The 19,975-nt window shown below is 38.1% G+C and overlaps 2 protein-coding genes across 2 annotated transcripts in view; one reads left to right on the forward strand and one right to left on the reverse strand.

Moving 5' to 3' along the window:
• Positions 1-12,254, forward strand: part of cntnap2a (contactin associated protein 2a) — a 541,273-nt gene extending 529,019 nt beyond the window's left edge. Inside the window, exons 24-25 of the mRNA XM_062021878.1 lie at positions 1,005-1,076; positions 9,129-12,254. Coding sequence (XP_061877862.1) covers positions 1,005-1,076; positions 9,129-9,328 — 272 coding nt within the window. The 3' untranslated portion in view covers positions 9,329-12,254. The remainder of the gene's footprint in view (positions 1-1,004; positions 1,077-9,128) is intronic.
• Positions 12,255-12,901: 647 nt separating this feature from the next.
• Positions 12,902-17,653, reverse strand: LOC133629999 (lipocalin-like). Its single transcript, XM_062021194.1, has 6 exons — positions 17,498-17,653; positions 17,294-17,433; positions 16,724-16,803; positions 14,520-14,633; positions 13,217-13,318; positions 12,902-13,135 (listed from the first exon to the last, which is right to left on the reverse strand). Exons 1-6 carry the CDS (start codon positions 17,591-17,593, stop codon positions 13,116-13,118), a joined length of 552 nt encoding a protein of 183 aa, XP_061877178.1. The 5' UTR covers positions 17,594-17,653; the 3' UTR covers positions 12,902-13,115.
• Positions 17,654-19,975: the final 2,322 nt, after the last annotated feature.

A 19,975-nucleotide genomic window follows, 5' to 3' on the forward strand; every position in this document is an offset into this window, starting at 1 on the left:
GTACTTCCAGTTCAAAGCTAGGCGCACTGCAGCACCTGCAGCGACCAAACTCACCCAAAAGATGGTGCCATAGCACAAACAATACCACACCTATTCTGTCTCTTTTGTTTTTGTTTTTTTTAACTATTCGCATTACGGCCTTCATCAAAGAAAAAGCCATAAATTAGCTGCACAGTTTTATAAAACGCAGGGTTCAAAACATGGGAAAAAAGTAGAGGCTTATAGTCCGGACTTCACAGTACTTGAGTTTTCTCACAGAGATTCATAAAATTATTGAATGATCATGATCGGGGTTCATGCTGATTATTCATGATCCTAATACAGATATCGATCACATGTATTAACTCTACATTTTTCAATGTATTCATGATGAGTGATATTGACAGTGTCAAAACAATATTTTGACACGTTCCTTTTTCTCTTTCATTGCATACAAATGTTCCGTCAAAAAAAGGTCAATAGTACACAAAAACTACGATATACTACTCGTTTCAACCCTCTGGTGTTTACCCTCTAAGTCCTCCTGTGTCCAGGGAACTATTCCCTGAGTAAACATTAACAAAAACAAAAAATAATAATTTTAAGAAAATAAAATACATATGTTGTGTACGTGCTGTGAAAATGTAATCTAGTTATATTATCCTCTCTCTTATTAATTATTATTCATATTTATTATTAATATTACATCTGCTTACTTTCTACTGCAATGGGGTTCCATATGAGCTTCTTAAATTTTACTTAGCACTTATTTCTTGGTGTTGTTTAAAGCTTGCTTAGCGATTAGCTTCGGTATTAGCATGCCCGCTCCTATTTTGTTCTCGGTGTGTAACATGTTTAGGCTTCTCCTCCAGTGATAATAGTGCTTGATAATGATACTAAGAAATGCAGTTTATTTTCTATATGGAAGTCATTATTATCCACACTGTCTACAGAGCCGGGGGACTAAAACCTAAGCTCCTTAACTTTCATGAACCACTTCAATTTTTTGTTGTTTTCCCCTTCAGATGCAGAATTCCCCTTTAACGAGGAGCGAGTCATCCCTGATGGAGTCAACAGAGACTCAGCCATCATTGGAGGTAATTAAAGTCTGTTTTATAGCAGGGACGTCCAAATTTTAATCACGTTCATCTTCTTTAGCATTTTAAAGAAATCGGCTTTCGTACGATTCACGTGAGCTTTTTGTTCTAGCTAACAAAGCAAAATTGACCCGTATATAAGACAACCATTAGTATAAGACCACTTGTCTTTTTCAGGACCCATTTTAGCTTTGTTGAGTATCATTTCGTATGTTTAGCATTTGAACTTTTATGTTGTTGTGTGCTAACTTTGAGACACTTTTTTTCCAACGGGTCTCTGCATCTCTCGTGTTCACTGGTGTGTGTGTGAGTGACAGGAAGAAAAGCTCTGACTCTTTATTTAGATAGGTTATCTGTTGGTTTGCATGAATAAATCCTCTAGAGCAGGGGTGCTCACACTTTTTCTGCAGACGAGCTACTTTTCAATTGATCAAGTCGTGGGGATCTACCTCATTCATATATATAATTTATATTTACTTATTTATGAAATATATGTTTTTGTTAACAAGTTAAAGGTGTTTAATGATAATGCACGCATGTTTAACACATATAGTTAATATTGTTAATAAATTAAAGGTGTTTAATGATAATACAAGAATGTTTAATACATATAGTTAATATTGTTAACAAGTTAAAGGTGTTTAAAGATAATGCTCTAGAGCAGGGGTCACCAACCTTTTTGAAACCAAGAGCTACTTCTTGGGTACTGATTAATGCGAAGGGCTACCAGTTTGATACACACTTAAATAAATTGCCAGAAATAGCCAATTTGCTCAATTTACCTTTAACTCTATGTTATTATTAATTATTAATGATATTTACACTTAATTGAACGGTTTAAAAGAGGAGAAAACACGAACAAAATGACAATTGAATTTTGAAACATAGTTTATTTCAATTTCGACTCTTTAAAATTCAAAATTCAACCGAAAAAAAGAAGAGAAAAACTTTAAAAAAGAATTTATGGAACATCATTAGTAATTTTTCCTGATTAAGATTAATTTTAGAATTTTGATGACATGTTTTAAATAGGTTAAAATCCAATCTACACTTTGTTAGAATATATAACAAATTGGACCAAGCTATATTTCTAACAAACACAAATCATTATTTCTTCTAGATTTTCCAGAACAAAAATGTTAAAAGAAATTCAAAAGACTTTGAAATAAGATTTAAATTTGATTCTACAGATTTTCTAGATTTACCAGAATAATTTTTTTGAATCTTAATCATAATAAGTTTGAAGAAATATTTCACCAATATTCTTCGTCGAAAAAACAGAAGCTAAAATGAAGAATTAAATTAAAATGTATTTATTATTCTTTACAATAAAAAAAATAAATTTACTTGAACATTGATTTAAATTGTCAGGAAAGAAGAGGAAGGAATTTAAAAGGTAAAAAGGTGTATGTGTTTAAAAATCCTAAAATCATTTTTAAGGTTGTATTTTTTCTCTAAAATTGTCTTTCTGAAAGTTATAAGAAGCAAAGTAAAAAAAAAATTAATGAATTTATTTAGACAAGTGAAGACCAAGTCTTTAAAATATTTTCTTTGATTTTCAAATTCTATTTGAGTTTTGTCTCTCTTAGAATTAAAAATGTCGAGCAAAGCGAGACCAGCTTGCTAGTAAATAAATAAAATTTAAAAAATAGAGGCAGCTCACTGGTAAGTGCTGCTAATTCAGCTATTTTTAGAACAGGCCAGCGGGCTACTCATCTGGTCCTTACGGGCTACCTGGTGCCCGCGGGCACCGCGTTGGTGACCCCTGCTCTAGAGTCTAGAGCACCTGTGTCAAATTCAAGGACCGGGGTCCAGATCTTCATTTAATGTGGCCCGCCGCAACATTTAAGTGGCTTCCCGCATCATTTAAGTGGCTTGCTGCATCATTTAATGTGGACCAATGCATAATTTTAGTGGCTCGCTCGCCGCTTCCTTTAACTAGCACAGGGGTCGGCAACCCAAAAAATACAACAACAAAAAATCAGTCTGGAGCCGCAAAAAATTAAAATCCGTATATAAGTGTTATAATGAAGGGAACACATGACGTAAGTGTTTATATGAGCTATAATAGCCTACTATCAAAATGACTGTGTCGCAGGCTGAAGCAAATCTTTGTTGACAAAAATGTTGAAATGTAATATTTATTCTACACATTTTTACAACATTAGAAAACCTTACAACATTAGTAAATCAAAGGCTACTTAAAAGGTGAGATAACTCCTGAACATTACTGGCTTTTAATGGCCGAAGGTATAGATGTGTGTGTCCAAGTTAAAGGAAACGGCAGGCTGTCTTCTTTTAATATATTTTTTACAATATTTGGCAAGCTAGGTAATGTTTGGCACACAAACAACTATCTGAAATGCAGACAATATAACATATAGATAATGTGTCATGAGACATGAACAATAAATTATATACAAAGAAGATCAAAGTAAAGGATATTAAATTAGCTCAAATATACCTACAAATGAGGCATAATGATGCAATATGTACCAGTGACGTGCGGTGAGGTTCATGGCTGGTGAGGCACTGACTTCATCACAGTCAGATTTACAAACATATGAACCCTAAAGAGTATCTTATTCACCATTTAATTGGCAACAGTTAACGGGTTGTGTTTAAAAGCTCATACCAGCATTATTCCCTGCTTGGCACTCTGCATCAAGGGTTGAAATTGGGGGTTAAATCACCAAAAATTATTCCCCGGCGCGGCGCCGCTGCTGCCCACTGCTCCCCTCACCTCCCAGGGGGTGAACAAGGGGATGGGTCAAATGCAGAGGACAAATTTCATTACACCTAGTGTGTGTGTGATAATCATTGGTACTTTAACTTAACTTTGACTTTACACATACAAACTGTAGCACACAAAAAAGCACATTTAATAAAAAAAAATGTTATTATGGTCTTACCTTTACTTATAAATGAAGTCCATGCGTCGCTGTTGTGCTGGATAATGCACCCCTGCCGTAGAATGCACCCCCTGACGGGAGTGTTATATCAACTAAAGCCCACACTTAAACTTTTCACTTGCAAGATTGAATCTATTTTAAAAAGTTATTTGTTGGAGGAGTTGTGAATGACTGAAATATGCAATCCGTGCTGCAGTCTGCCGGTGTACCTAATGTTGTGGCCCTGCAGTCATTCACAACTCCTCCAACACGAACATTATTGTTTTTGCACTTTTTGGCTTTTTATTAAATAACTTTTTTTAATAGATTCAATCTTGCACGCGGAAAGTTTAAGTGTGGGGTTTAGTTGAAATAACACTCCCGTCAGGGGGTGCATTCTACGGCGGGGGTGCATTCTCTACCAGCAGGAGGCGGGATTACTGCGATCCTCAGCCAGTGCGTCTTCGCAGCCGTTTTATGATTGCTCAGCACAAGAAATACGTTACACACATACAGTTGTTGACAAAATACACTGTACATGATATACCTCAGCTAATTAAACTATGGAAATGTACAATATAATTCATATAGCAATACGGTCTCACTGCACAGCAGGCCAGCAGTTAGCCGAGTCCGCAATCCATGGTGAGGCTCAACGCAGTGACGTGCCTCAACTGGCTGCTGACCACAGCAAGTCTCTTCTCAGTATTTGAACGGCAAATGGGAAAATTCAGTGATTTTGAATAAAAATAATCTAAAACTGGTGAAGTTAAATGGAAAATAACTTTATAGTATAATCACTGGATGCATATAACAACTTACTTAATTTTTTTTCTTTTTACATTTTTTTTCTTTCCATGATGGCACGTGAGGCTCCGCCTCACCTGCCTCCCCTGACTGCATGTCACTGATATGTACATACAGCTAGCCTAAATAGCATGTTAGCATTGATTAGCTTGCAGTCATGCACTGACCAAATATGCCTGATTAGCACTCCAACAAGTCAATAACATCAACAAAGCGCACCTTTGTGCATTCACGCACAGCATAAAACATTTGGTGGACAAAATGAGACAAAGGAGTGAAAGATTTTACATGTAAACAAACTGTTGCGTTACAGGCCACGCTATGGTAAGTTCAAAAACCGCCAAAATTAATCGAACAAAACGATTTTCACCAAATACTCTCATCAGTGAAGCATACACACAAACATATTAAACAGTGGGCTTTCTAACAATTGGGAAGGTTTGTGTCATGTTTGTTTTCAAACAAAAAACATACTAAAACTAAAAAAATATTTTTCCCCCATCTTTTTCCATTTTCAATCCTTTTTTAAAAATGCTCCAGGGAGCCACTAGCGCCACACTAAAGAGCCACATGCGGCTTCGAGAGCCGCAGGTTGCTGACCCTCGAACTAGCTCGTCACAATATTTACTGTGAGTTGGCCCACTACGTCATTTTATGTGATGTGTCACATCGTTTGTGTTTTTTTACCTTTTTTTTTAGGGGGGGGTAAATCAAAAATAAACACCCAAATATCTACTATTATAAATTTCACTGTTAGAAGCTGGCCCCCTAAGGACAGCTATATTTGTAAAAGTGGCCCCTCAATAAAATTTAGTTTGACACCCCTGCTCTAGAGAACAGGTGGTAAACGTTTTTATTTTTATTGTGGGCCGCAACACAGTTCTGGCTGCCCTCAGAGGGCTGCTGGTAACCGTGAATATAAATGAATATTAAATGTATTTTTTTAGGTAAAATTTGATGGATAACTTGCTTTCAAATCATAAGTAAAGCACATATTTAAGTATTTATTCTAATCTAAACATTTTTTTTAATATTATTGCATTATTAGATTAAAAACATAGGTTTAAAAGATTTGTAATTGCATTCAGTACATACATTTTGTATGTCAAAATTAAAAGAGGGAATATATTTACTAAAAAAAAAAGATTAAGTACTTCAAAGTTTTGATTGCAGTTATGTCCACCTTCAGAAGGCGGCTTTGTTTGTTTTGGGCGGTGTTCCTCAAGGTTCCATTTTAGGTCCTCTTTTTTTCATCATTTATGCTCTTCAACTGGTTGCCCGCCAGTTCAGTTCAAAAAAACTTAACTCACATTTTTGCCGCAGATCATAAAAACACCAGAGATGGCGAGCTTTTTTGCAGAAGGTCCATAAAAACAGCAAAGCTCTCCTGTAACTCTGACAAAATAATCACACCAAAATCAAATGTCTACTGTAGAGGACGCTGGTTCTCCGGTTTATACAAAATAAGACTACTGCTGAAGGGAGAAGTCTGGGCTCCGGAGAATGTGCCCCCCAAAACTAGGTGATGTGGCCCACGATGAAAATGAGTTTGACACCCAGGGTTTAAGAATCAACTTTTTCTGACTTTTCACTCAGCTAAAAAAAATACAGTCCCAAACTTGTGTCAATATTTTTTTTCAGCATAGTGCTCCTGTTGTTAGTCGATCTTTGACTTGAGATTTGTTTTTATTTGCAGATGGTCCCTAGAAAAAGAGCAGCATTTTCCTGTCATATAGAGCACAAATGTCAAACACAAGGCCTCTGGGGCCAGATCTGGCCCGCCACATAATCTTATGTGGCTGGCAAAAGCCTGGAATTAATTTGCATTTTTTCTCACTAAGTGTATGCAACTTTCCATTTTGACAGGAAAAAATACATGTACTATAAACAATTGCATATCGTTCAAACTTGATCGAATATTACATTCCAAACATATAAAAAAATAAAATAAAAATAAAAATAAGTACTTAAAATCAGTTATCCTTTAAATTGTGCACTGTAAAAAATATTTTTAAGGTAAAAAACTGAATAGTGTAATCGCCAAAATTTTGCCATAAATAAAAACAAACCTGCACTAAAATATTTTTATATGCTAAAAAAAAAAAAAAAAAAAAAAACATTGCACATTGCACAGTAAAATTTTGGCAACAGATCTGTCAGGTTGCTTTTTTTACTATATGATATATTATATTATTCAGTGTTACAAGCTGCCGTCTGAGTGCAGCCATAACAGCCATGTGGCCCTTAATTAAAAAGGAGTCTTTTGGGGGGGGGTTTTATTTGCAAATGGTCTCTAAAAACAGCAGAGTGCACCTGTCATATAGAAGATCTTTGTAGGTTTTTTTGTTTTATTATTAGCAGATGGTTTCTTAAAAAAAACAAAAATGTTGTGTTCCTGTCATTTAGAACATCCATCCATCCATTTTCTACCGGTTGTCCCGTTCGGGGTTGCGGGGGGTGCTGGACAGTGATTCTGAAACTGTAGTGGTACACCATAGAATCACTTAATAATAATAATAATAATACCTGGGATTTATATAGCGCTTTTCTAAGTACCCAAAGTCGCTTTACATGTAGAACCCATCATTCATTCACACCTGGTGGTGGTAAGCTACTTTCATAGCCGCCTCCTTCCTGAAGCTTCTTTTTGGAACTACCTCAGGTTGAAATATGTTCCCAAGAAGAATGTTGTCGTTTTTTTATCTATTAAATATTCAAACAGAGTGTTACTGTTCAAATTGTGTGTAATATTACAGTGGCCAAAATATTAAATATACTTGGTAAATAAAACCTCTGCCTTGTTTTAATGAATATTCAGGCCGACTAGGCTACTGTAATTTAATGTTGGTCCTTATGGCGGTACTCTGTAAAAAAAACTTTGAGAACCACTGATTTAGAGGATCTTTTCAGTGTGCTTCTATACTGCGTAATAAAGTGTAATGTGTCAAATTGTATTTTTAGAATTTATGCAAATTCCACCTAAGATCAGTGTTGCCGAATGGGAAAATTACAAATTATCATACCAGAACTCTAAAATTATTGTATTTTGAGAAAAAATATTATTATTATAATTACCCAATGTATTATTGAATAAATTAACAGTATTGTTGGAAAACATCCTGTTTGTGTTTGCTAATAGTCACATACTGACGGGGTCAAACTATTGTACATTGTGGGAATATATCATACAAAACCCAACACCAGTGAAGTTGGCACGTTGTGTAATTCGTAAATAAAAACAGAATACAATGATTTGCAAATCTTTTTCAACCTATATTCAATTGAATACACTGCAAAAACTAGTTATTGAATGTTCGAACTGAGAAACTTTATTTTTTCCTGCAAATAATCATTAACTTAGAATTTAATGACAACACGTTGCAAAACAGTTGGCACAGGAGCATTTTTACTACTGTGTTACATGACCTTTCCTTTTAACAACACTCAGTAAACATCCACAGTTTCCAAAAACAATTTCGAATGTGGACTCGTCAGACCACAGAACACTTTTTCCACTTTGCATCAGTCCATCTTAGATGAACTCGGGCCCAGCTAAGCTGGCGGCGTTTCTGGGTGTTGTTGATAAATGGCTTTGGCTTTGCATAGTAGAGTTTTAACTTGCACTTACAGCTGTAGCGACGAACTGTAGTTACAGTGAGTTTTTTTAAGTGTTCCTGAGCCCATGTGGTTATATCCTATACTCACTGATGTCGCTTTGATGAAGTACCGCCTGAAGGATCGAAGGTTGGTAATATCATCGCTTACGTGCAGTGATTTCTCCAGATTCTCTGAACCTTTTGATGATATTACGGACCGTAGATGGTGAAATCCCTAAATTCCTTGCAATAGCTCGTTGAGAAATGTTGTTTTTAAACTGTTAGACAAATTGCTTACGCATTGGTTCACAAAGTGGTGACCCTCGCCCCATCCTTGTTTGTAAATGACAGAGCATTTCATGGAAGCTGCTTTTATACCCAATCATGGCACCCTCCTGTTCCCAATTAGCCTGTTCACCTGTGGGATGTTCCAAATAAGTGTTTGATGAGCATTCCTCAACTTTATCAATCTTTTTTGCCACTTGTGCCAGTTTTTTTGAAACACATTGCAGGCATCAAATTCCAAATGAGCTAATATTTGCAAAACATAACGTTTTCCAGTTTGAACGTTAAATATCTTGTTTTTCCAGTCTATTCAATTGAATATAGGTTGAAAAGGATTAGCAAATCATTGTATTCTGTTTTTATTTACGATTTACACAATGTGCAAACTTCACTGGTTTTGTGTTTTGTATTTTTACGATAATTATCATATTTGTACAATAATGACTTTGACGTTTGTTTTTCTTCTCTGTCAGGGATCATCGCCGTGGTCATCTTCACCATCCTGTGCACGCTTGTGTTCCTGATCCGCTACATGTTCCGCCACAAAGGCACCTACCACACCAACGAGGCCAAAAGCACCGCAGAGCCCGCCGGCGAGTCGGCAGACACGGCCATCATCGGCACGGACAACCCGGAGACCATCGAGGAGTCGAAGAAGGAGTGGTTCATCTAACTAGACTGAAACAGGAAGTGGATTGGAGAACCACACGTTAGCACCAAGATGGAGGTGGTGACTATGACTCCCAGGACAATAATCTCCCAAAGAGGGAGGGAGAGCGAAGTGTAAAAATGTGTTTTATATACATCTATATCCAGAGTACTAGAAAAGATGAAGGACTGACATGTAAATACTAACTGGCTTGTCCTTTGTATCGTGCTTTACAGATAATTCTATATACTGGCTCGCGTGATATGGCAGAGTCTCCTTTTAATTTTTTTAACAAAACAAAATGACGCCAAAACAACATATTGTTTTTATTCAGTCAAACATGATGTATAAGACATTTGCCAATGACAGTACAGTACATACAGTATGTATCAAATAGTTTTATGTTCTCATGCATTGTTGCTGTTCCTCCCAGCATGATGGAGTAGTCTGTGGATATAGCTCGGCATGGCAACTGTCTGTTTTTTTATTTTATTCGGAACTTGAACCCACCAGTTGCCAAACAAACACGCGAGTCTTACATCTCAAATTGTGAGTGGTCTTTATTACGGAGAGGTGGCGAGTGACGTGTCAGCGCACTCTTGAAGCAATCAGTCAGAGGAAACTGAAATCTAAACTTAGATTTTCATTAAAAAAAAGTGAAGATAGGTCATAATTTGGCTTCTCTGGAAAATAAATTGTGCCTTGGAATTATTGAACCATTTGGCCTTGTGGTCCAAGACCAATTATTCAACTGGTGGACCGTTGGACAAATAATGTGACTTCATTTCTAAACTATACAGTATGTTCTTGAAAACAATATGTCCATCAAAACAATGCTCCTGTGGTTCTCAACCTTTTTATATACAAACATAGATATAATATTCTTTAAATCACCTTTTTTGCAGTATGTCTGTTAAACAGCACAGTAGTCCTATCACATAGAGGATCTTTGACTAGTGTTTCGTTAATTTACATACAGTCCCTAAAACAACAGAGTTTTACTTTCATATTAGGGACTAAAACAGCAGAGTGCTTCTGTTATGTAGAGACTCTTGGGCTGGTGTTTTTTTTATTAGCAGACAGTCCCGAAAGACAGCAGAGTGATCCTCTCTCATAGAGGATCTTTGACTAGTGTTTGTTTTGTTGTATTTTTCATTTGAAGACAGTCCCTTAAGACATCAGTGTGTTCTTGGCATATAAAGGACCTTTGACTCGTTTTTTTGTTTATTTTTTTCAGAAAGTCCCTGAAAACAGCAAGGTGCTCCTGTCATATTGAGGATCTTTGACTTGTGTTTTTACCAACTTAGAGACAGTCCCTAAAAACAGCAAAGTGCTCCTGTACTTTGACCAGTGTTTTTTGTTTTCATTTGTAGAGAGTCCCTAAAAACAGCAGCTTGCTCTTGGCATATAGGGAATCTTTGAGTAGTGTTTTTTTTTTTTATTCGCAGATGCTCCCTGAAAACAGCATTGTTTCGGTCACATTGAGGATATTTACTGTAACTCGTGTTTTTTAATTCATTTGCAGACCGTCCCTAAAACATCAGCTTTCTCTTGGCATATATAATCTTTGAGTAGTGTTTTTTACTTACAGATGGTTCCTGAAAACAACAGAGTGCTGCTGTCATATAGAGGATTTTTGACTGCAAACAAACTTCTCTTGTTATATAGAGAATCTTTGACAAGTTTTTTTTTTTTTTTTTTTTTTTTATCATCAGATGGTCCCTAAAAAAAGCAGAATGCTCCTGTCACATAGAGGATCTTTGACAAGTGTTTTTTTGTTTCTTTTCAAATGATCCCTTAAAAAAACAGCCGAATGCTCCTGTCACATAGAGGATCTTTGACTCGTGTTTTTCTTTTATTTGCTGACGGGCCCTAAAAACACAGTGCTCCTTTTATATAAACGATGACCTTTGATGAGTGTATTTATTTACAGACCATTCCTCAAACAACAGCGTGTTCCTGTTATAGAGGATAATTGACTAATGTTTTTTTTAACTGCAGACATTGCAGGGGAGGATCTTTGATCTTTGCAAAACTGTTATATAATGGATCTTTGAATAGCGTTTTACACTCGGTCCTTAAAGACAGCAGAGTGCTCCTCTCATATAATGGATCTTTGGCGAGCGTAGACGTAATGCTTCTGTTTTAATATAAGACTTCTGGACTTGACAACATTGGCCACTTAATGATAATGTACAAAATAGGAATACAAGTGAAACTGTGGCCCTCTGAACAATTCAGTTGAATAATCCTATTTCTTCATGAAATATCATACAATTTTACATTGGCTGGCACCCGCCCGCGACGCCGAGAGAGACAAGCGGTAGAAAATGGATGGATGGATGGATGGATGGATGGTTTTCTTGGTGCTGAATCACAATTTGTGTGTGAAGCATGAAAGCTGCGTGTCCTGTAAACCAGCACCTCAGCACACAAGCTGCATTATTACATATATCTTCCCCCGTTTTGTGTTTTTTCTGCAATTTCCAGCAGCCAAAAACTTTCCTTTGGATGTTTATGTGATCAAATTGTCGCCTATTTTGACACGGGAACTCATTCTGCCTTCTCCTCGGGCCTCAAACAAGACTTCAAATCCACAAAGGCAAACAAGTGACTTTCCTTGTTTCCATACTAGAAATAGTAGACGGTAAATAAAGTACATCTTCATGCTCCAACATGAGAAGGAGCTCCGGGTATAAAAAAATCATAACCAAATGCTTTGATTTCTGTTGAGTTCAATAAAGAGTGTTTGGTCTTTATAAACTAGTGTGTGTCTGCATGAAAACACAAAAAACAAAAAGAGCAAAACAAATAAAACTGATTTGCCTAAAACTAGTAAAGTGGCATTTTAGCATATGTTGAGTTGAATAAATATATTTCCGAATATTACACTCGATAAACAATATATTATAATGGAAAAAGTGTCTGGTAACAAACAAAAATAAAAAATGTTTTACCTTGATTTCAATTAATGCCCCAATTAATGTATATTACCATGCCTTAAAAACTGACTAAAGGTCCACAAAAACACGTTTTAAAAAATATTTTTTTTTAAAAAGTAGGACTTGTGAAAAATGCAACAGTGTGAAAATAAAGACATGTTTGATACATGTACACTATAAGATGAATCCATTATTTTTTATTTACCACTTATTTTTTCTTCAAACTATAAATAAAAAATATATAAAATAAAAACTTTCTGTAAGATATATAATTTATTCATATTTTTATTACATTTGAATTTTCCAAGGTTTCACATTTAATTTGTTTTATATTTTATTTTAAGTTAATATTGTATGTCAAAAATAAAATATGTTAATATAAACTAATTAGTTGAAATGTGTTACCAATTAATATGCTCATAGATTACAAAGAGATTGTAGTTAAACTACTCTCAAAAAATTTTATTAATTTATTTCATTACAAATAAGTCTCATTAAATGATTAAAATGACCTAAAAATGTATACATTTGGATATTAATCATACTGTTGTTATTTATGTACAATTAAATTCATGAATAGCTTTCATATATATACATATATATATTCAACAACATTCATTAATTCATGCAAATTTCTATTGAAAGGGAAGAAAAAGACTGGCTTTTTTTTTTAATTGCAGAAATTGCATTTAAAAATGACAAAATAAACAGTTTAAAAAAGTTACATTTCCATAACTGTTTGAAAGATTGCTTTTTTTCTCTGCAGTGTGTTGTGTTATATTGCAGTCGAATGAAGTCGTTAGTGTTTGTGTGTCAGGTGCAACACGAGCAGGTGGAAGTCGTCAAAAAACGAGATGGATGAAGTTTGATCAGGCCTCAGCACATTCAGCTACAAGAAGAAGAAGAAGAAGTCAGTCAATATAAGGTAACGAAAAAGACAATAAAATGTTTTTTTTAATGTTTTCCATACCAGCTTTGGGCAGAATTACAATGTTTTCAGGCAGGACTCCATTTCCTGAAGAAAAGTCTGTGAACTTCTGCTGATGAGCTGCACTCACATCAGTAGAACGACCTGAAAATGATCAAGTTCACTTGACTTGCTCAACACTAAAGATTGAATATTACCTCCTACAAGTTATGTCTTAAGTCCTACGTCTTTACGTCTTACATCCTTCACATCCTACATCTTACATCCTTCTAATCTTATGTCCTATGCCTTACTACCTACATCTTGCATTCATATGTTTTACATCCTATGTCCTACATCCTACTACCTATGTCATACATCATGTGTCCTACATCCTTTGTCCTGCATTCCTACATTGTACAGTATGTCCTTCACATTCTAAGTCCTACATTCCAAATATTCCACCTTATATCCTACGTCCTACATCCTTAAAATCGTACGTCCTACATCCTATGTCTTACATACTGTGTCCTGCATCCTATGTCTTACATCAGTGGTCCCAAAATCCGGCCCGCAGGAAGTCCCAACTTAAAAAAAGTTTTTTTAATTCTTTTTTTTTTAATTATTATTATTTTTAAAAATCTGTCCTTTCTAATCCATTTTCTACCGCTTGTTACCATCGGTGTCTCCTAGCCGCTCAGGCGAATCATATTGTCTAAAAATGCATTTTCCCATCGATAACGTGACATCATCACGCTCGGATATATATATATATATATATCCCGGCCAACTTTTTTTTAACCCAATGCGGCCCCCGAGTCAAAAAGTTTGGGGAGCCCTGTCTTACATCTTACATCCATGTCATATCGTATGTCCTACATCCTACGTCATACATCCTGCGTCTTAGTTCCTATGTCCTACATCCTATACCCTGCATTCCTACATCCCTACGTCTTACATCCTTCACATCCTGCAGTCCACGTCGTACATCCTATTTCATACACCCTACATCCTGTGTCCTTTACCCTACTTCACACATCCTACGTCCTACATCCTACAACCTGTGTCATTGAATATATTATGTGTCCTACATTCTAGGTCATACATCTGGCAACCTATGTGATACACCATGTGTCCTACATCCTTTCCTTTCATTCCTGCATCTGGAGTTCATTCGCGTCCTACGTCCTTCATCCGACATATACCTCCTACGTCTTCTGTCCTTCACATCCTAAATTCCTGTGTCTGACATCCTACATACCAACGTTCTACACTCCTACGTCTTACATCCTACGGTCAGCGCCCTACATCTTAAATCCTTCACCCTACGTCCTACATATTCCTGCGTGGTTTCGAGGTGACTTACTGTAAAGCTTGTCGACAACTTCGGACACGTCGTCCTTTGTCTTGATGTTGTGGATCAGAGCGAAGTCGTCGTAGATGATGTCAACAATCTTTATTTCGTTGTCGTTGTTCCAAACTTGTAAACAAAAAAATTAAATCTCACTTAGTAGACGCAATAGTCAACATCCATGCAGTGTCCATAAATATGTTGAACTGAGTTAAAACTCTCTCCAAAATATGGACTTCCCAGTCACTGCAAATAATTTGCCACTTGCCAAGATTTCAAATGTCCCATCCATCCATCCCTTTTCTATCGCTTGTCCCTTTTGGGGGTGCTGGAGCCTATCTCAGCTGCATTCGGGCGGCAGGCGGTGTACACCCTGGACAAGTCGCCACCTCATCATTCCTGGATATTTCCCTCGTTTAAAAGCTGTTCACTTATTTTTAGTCATTGACTTTACAGCATAATCTTAATTTCAACATGAATAATTATATTATGTTAATTCTAGTTAAAAAAAAAAACATTACAATTGAGAAAATAACTATTCAAATAAGATATTTTGCTTTTCCCTACATTAAAATTATTTTTTAAATAACCTACAACATCTCGAGCATGCTTAATTTAGGAATTGCAAGTTGAATAATGCTTTTGTTTTCAGAATTAAATATTTATTTCTCTGTTGAAAGTCCTGCTTATTTCTTAAAATACAAGTTTTAATTTAGGATGTCTTATCAAGTAACATCAAATAGCTGCATGGACAGATCATTTCACTAGTTTTTAGTATTGTTTTCCGAATATCTAGTCCAGTGGTTCTTAACCTGGGTTCGATCGAACCCTACGGGTTCGGAGCCTCCGCCACGGAGGTAAAGACACATCCGACTTATCGTGTAAATAAAAACTTCTCCCTATCGGCGTATTATGGGTACCCCCAAACAATGTTCCCTCTAATTTTCCATCTGATTTGCAGGTTGTTTGATTGATCGGTTGAAACTTTTACTAGCAGATTGCAAAGGAAGAGAATACATTATATGAAACAGTACAGTTTACACAGTACAGTACATATTCCGTACAATTGACCACTAAATGGTAACACCCGAATAAGTTTTTCAACTTGTTTAAGTCGGGGTCCACGTTAATCAATTCATGGTAATGTGTGTAAGGCGTGTAATTTGTTGTGACTTCATGCTCTGTGTTGGTTTTGTTCTTTGAACAAGGTGATGTTAATGCACAGTTCATTTTGTGCACCAGTAAAAAAACATGTAACTTTTTCTTGAATTGAAAAAACATTTTATTTTTCACTAAAGAAGGGTTCGATGAATGCGCAGATGAAACTGGTGGGGTTCGGTACTTCCAACAAGGTTAAGAACCACTGATCTAGTCGATTTATCTCATAATGTGTTATCAGTGGTCGAGTTTCAGTCCGCATGTTAATTTTCATCATTTTAATGAATATACCGCTAACTTAGATTGTAGTACTTTAGTAAATCGGTCTAACACAGGTGTGTCAAAGTCAAGGCCCTCAGGCCAGATCCGGCCCGTGAATGAATGATCTATGGCCTCTGGGATGAAAGTATTAGAACCGGCCCACAGGCCATAGCAATGTGGGACCCCATCAAGTCATAAAAATGGGGTCCCACAGTAAACTTTTGGGTTCCCACTTTTTTGTAAGCGTTTTGAAAACAAATGATAAATGTATGCATTATCCTTTTATATCTCACATTCTATATTGTTACTTCATTCATTCAAAATAATAATACAAAAGAAAACACATTTTTATGCACATGTAAATGTATTCAGTTATAAACATTCATTCACTTTCTTCTTTCTTTCCTTGGATTCAAACTTTACAGCTGCCGGTAGTTTTTTTCTATATATTTATTGTTATATTTTCAGAATGTGTTTGCAAAGAATGCAAAGTTGACATAATCACAGCACTGGCCCAGATATAAGACAACCCTTCTTTTCTTGGACTTTTAATATTTTTAGGTCAAAGTGAGAAACCAAAATAATTACATCTTTTTATTTTTTCATTAAACACTATTTTAATCTTTAGACCCGGAATAAAAAGCGACCCAGCCTGTCATTTCCCAACTTTTTAAAGAGAAAAATATTGCATATTTCATATATTAAATCAATACAGTTTTATTATTATTTGTTTATTTTTTACAATCCTGGTCGGTAAATTGTTGTCGTCAATGTTGCATCCTGCCGTCATGTCGACTTACCTTGGCTGTGGAAGGTGAAGCGTCCAGGGGTGTCAGTTTTTTGAGCCAGATGAGTCATCCTCCAGCACGTGCCATCGTCCCTTGAGAAGGCGGTCAACATTTACCACACCAAGAAGTACTTTTGCCACCATACTTGCACACTGCAAGCAGTGTTGCTTCTACTGGAACCTTGATTCTATCTATAAGGGACTCACTTACATTTACCACACCAAGAAGTACCGTATTTTCCGCACTATAAGACGCACCTAAAAACCTTCAATTTTCTCAAAAGCTGACAGTGCGCCTTATAATCCGGTGCGCCTTATATATGGACCAATATTGAGCCACAACAGGTCTCGCAACTACAGGATGCATAACGTAACCCCAGCCTCTACTGTAGCGTCTTTTCTATGCGCCTTGTAATGTGGTGCGCCTTATGTATGAACAAAGTTTTAAAATAGGCCATTCATTGAAGGTGCGCCTTATAATCCGGTGCGCCTTATAGTGTGGAAAATACAGTACTTTTGCCACCATACTTGCACACTGCATGCAGTGTTGCTTCTACTGGAACCTTGATTCTAAGGGACTCACTTCATGATGGCGTAGGTGAGCTCCAAGTCTCCTCCATCGGTCGCCACAACCATGGCGGTGCCCATCTTCATTTTGGCCTTGTGATTGACAAACCAAGGGTTGTTGGTGGCAATGGCAACCAGGTACCACTTTCCTGCCATCTGAGGTCAGGAGTAAATGCATGTCAAATACAGAAAAAAACAGTCTTGTCATTTGTTGCTTTACCCTCTGCAGATCGAAATTCTGAACGGGCACAATGTCTGCAAAAGCAGCCAGTGTGCACATGAGTGCGGCCAGCATCCTCACGAGTGTGTTTGCCATGGCGTCTTCTGGGTTGTGAGCTGCTCTTCTTGTGGAGAGGTGAGGAGTTAAAGCCTGTTGTGTCTTCTTATATCCTGCAGAGTCCCGCCCCCAAACCCCCCTTTGTCTCCTCCTGCATTACAAAACTCTTTGGCAGTGCAAATCACTGCTGTTACACAAGTGGTGTGTGTGGAGGGGAGGGGAATATGAGGTTCTTTTTATTTTATCTACACCCCCCCACATTTGGAATATTTGGGCATGGGTTATCCAAACAAGTTGTTTTGCAAGAGTGCAAATGTGTTCCCCGCATGGTTCCAAAAACACACATTCATTTTCTATATCGCTTTAAAAAAACCTTCATTTTCAACTTTTACAACAAGGGTTTTGTGTATTTTAAAGTGTGCATTTCCTCGTTTTTCCTTTTGCAGATTGCATTGCTATATTGTGCCTTATGTCTGCCCAGCTATAAATCTAGCTCTAAATCAGGGGTGTCAGGCCCGCAAACAGGTTTTATCTGGCCCGCGGGATGAGTTTGCTAAGTATAAAAATTAGCTGAAATTTTTGAATGAAAGAAACTGCTGTTCTAAATGTGTCCACAAGATGTCGCAATAGCAATTATTTGTATCTTTGTAGATGATGCTACACATGTAAAAAAAAAAAAAAAACACATGATGTTAGTGCACCTGTCAAGGAAAATGAGCAAACTACATAAATAACATCCTGTAATTTGATGTTGATACTATTTTTTTATCTTGATGGTGTTATGTACTGAGAGGGAGATGATGACACAGACACCAGGGAGCAGTAAAGTTCTATGATTTATATTATATATATATATATATATATATATATATATATATATATATATATATATATATATATATATATATATATATATATATATATATATATATATATATATATATATATATATATATAGACAAGGTATATATATAATAATCATAAACAACACTAACTAGAACTATAGAATGATAGAATGGAGTGTGACAAAATTCAAGAGTGTGTATGTGTGAGGCTATGTGTATGGGTAGCTGAAGAGTGTTACCAAGTGTTGAGGAGAGCGAGAGGAGGGACAAAGCAGGAGGCAGTCCGAGCACAGGCAAGCCGTCGAGGGCAGGAGAGAAGCGACAAGGTCCGTGTCCAGGCGAGGGTCGAGGAAGGCAGTCCAAATCCACAGGGGAAACAAAGGGAGATCATAAAGGGGTAATACTCGGGAAGGCACTGTGGGAGGGAAACAAGGACGTCAGACAAGGAGGGAAAACGCAGAGAGAAACAGTGAGTATAAGGCTGGTCGGCTTTCGGTACACAAAGGGGTAACTAAGTTCCCGCAAGGATCCTTGGGTCCACAGGGGTTTTATACAGCTCGCCCTCATCAGTCCCAGGTGTGCAGATTGCCGATTGCCCACAGCCTTGCCGGCATGTGGGCGTGACGCGGCCAGCGCGAGCAGGGGCGTGTCTCAGCGCGCTGCCAGCAGAGGTGCTGGAAGACCCAGCTGCCGGGGAAAAAACAGGTTTGAGCCGGCGCCGTGACAGTACCCACCTCCTTATGGACAGCTTCCAGATGTCCTAAGACTGACAACAGAACAACAAGATCACGAGACAAGAGGGGCGGAGGGGAGAACTGGTGGTGGGTCGCCGGCCCAAGTGTCCCCGAAACATCAGGGACGAGTCTGGTGGCGGCGGCAAGTAGACCGCCGCTGCAGCCGGCGAGTCGAACGACCAATGAACAGCTACCCTCTAGGCCGTCGGGAAGGCTGTCGGGAAGGCAGACGCGAGTGGCGCCCAAACCACAGCAGCCCACGAGTACCACGCCCATGACCTGGGCGTCGCTGCTGTTGGCTCCAAAAGCGTCCACGGACTGGCCACCGAGGGCGCCGCGTGTGGGCGCCTGATGGCCGCCTGTGTGGCAGGCCAGCCGTAAGTCGTGGGAGCGACAATGCAGGAGATGAGGAGGACGATGTCGTCGAAGCCAGAGTCAAGGAGGACGATGTCGTCGGAGCCGGCTGAGGTGCAGAAGCAAGTGCTGGCCGAGGTGCTGAAGCCGGCGCTGCTGGCAAAAGTGCTGCCGGCCGAAGTGCTGAGGTCGGCGCTGCCGGCCGAGGTGCTGACACGGGGGCCAGCCTGGGAGCTGATGCTGACACAGGGGCCAGCCTGGGAGCTGATGCTGACACAGGGGCCAGCCTGGGAGCTGATGCTGACACGGGAGCCAGCCTGGGAGCTGGTGCAGACACGGGGGCCAGCCTGGCAGATGGTGCAGACACGGGGGCCAGCCTGGGAGCTGGTGCAGACACGGGGGCCAGCTTGGGTGCTGGTGCTGGTGCTGGTAGTGTGGTTGGTGGGTGCGGCCAGGCAAACTGAAAGACCGGTGGTAGCGGTCTTGCT

The sequence above is a fragment of the Entelurus aequoreus genome, linkage group LG15, assembly GCF_033978785.1.
Source record: "Entelurus aequoreus isolate RoL-2023_Sb linkage group LG15, RoL_Eaeq_v1.1, whole genome shotgun sequence".
NCBI lineage: Eukaryota > Metazoa > Chordata > Actinopteri > Syngnathiformes > Syngnathidae > Entelurus > Entelurus aequoreus.

Bases quoted from the DNA above. Each gene is read 5' to 3' on its own strand.
- LOC133629999 (XM_062021194.1), bottom strand. From the start codon at position 17,593: ATGGCAAACACACTCGTGAGGATGCTGGCCGCACTCATGTGCACACTG. The intron at 14,634-16,723 runs GTAAGTCGACAT...TTTGTTTACAAG, and splicing joins CTTCACCTTCCACAGCCAAG to TTTGGAACAACGACAACGAA. The intron at 13,319-14,519 runs GTAAGTCACCTC...GATCATTTTCAG, and splicing joins AGTTGTCGACAAGCTTTACA to GTCGTTCTACTGATGTGAGT.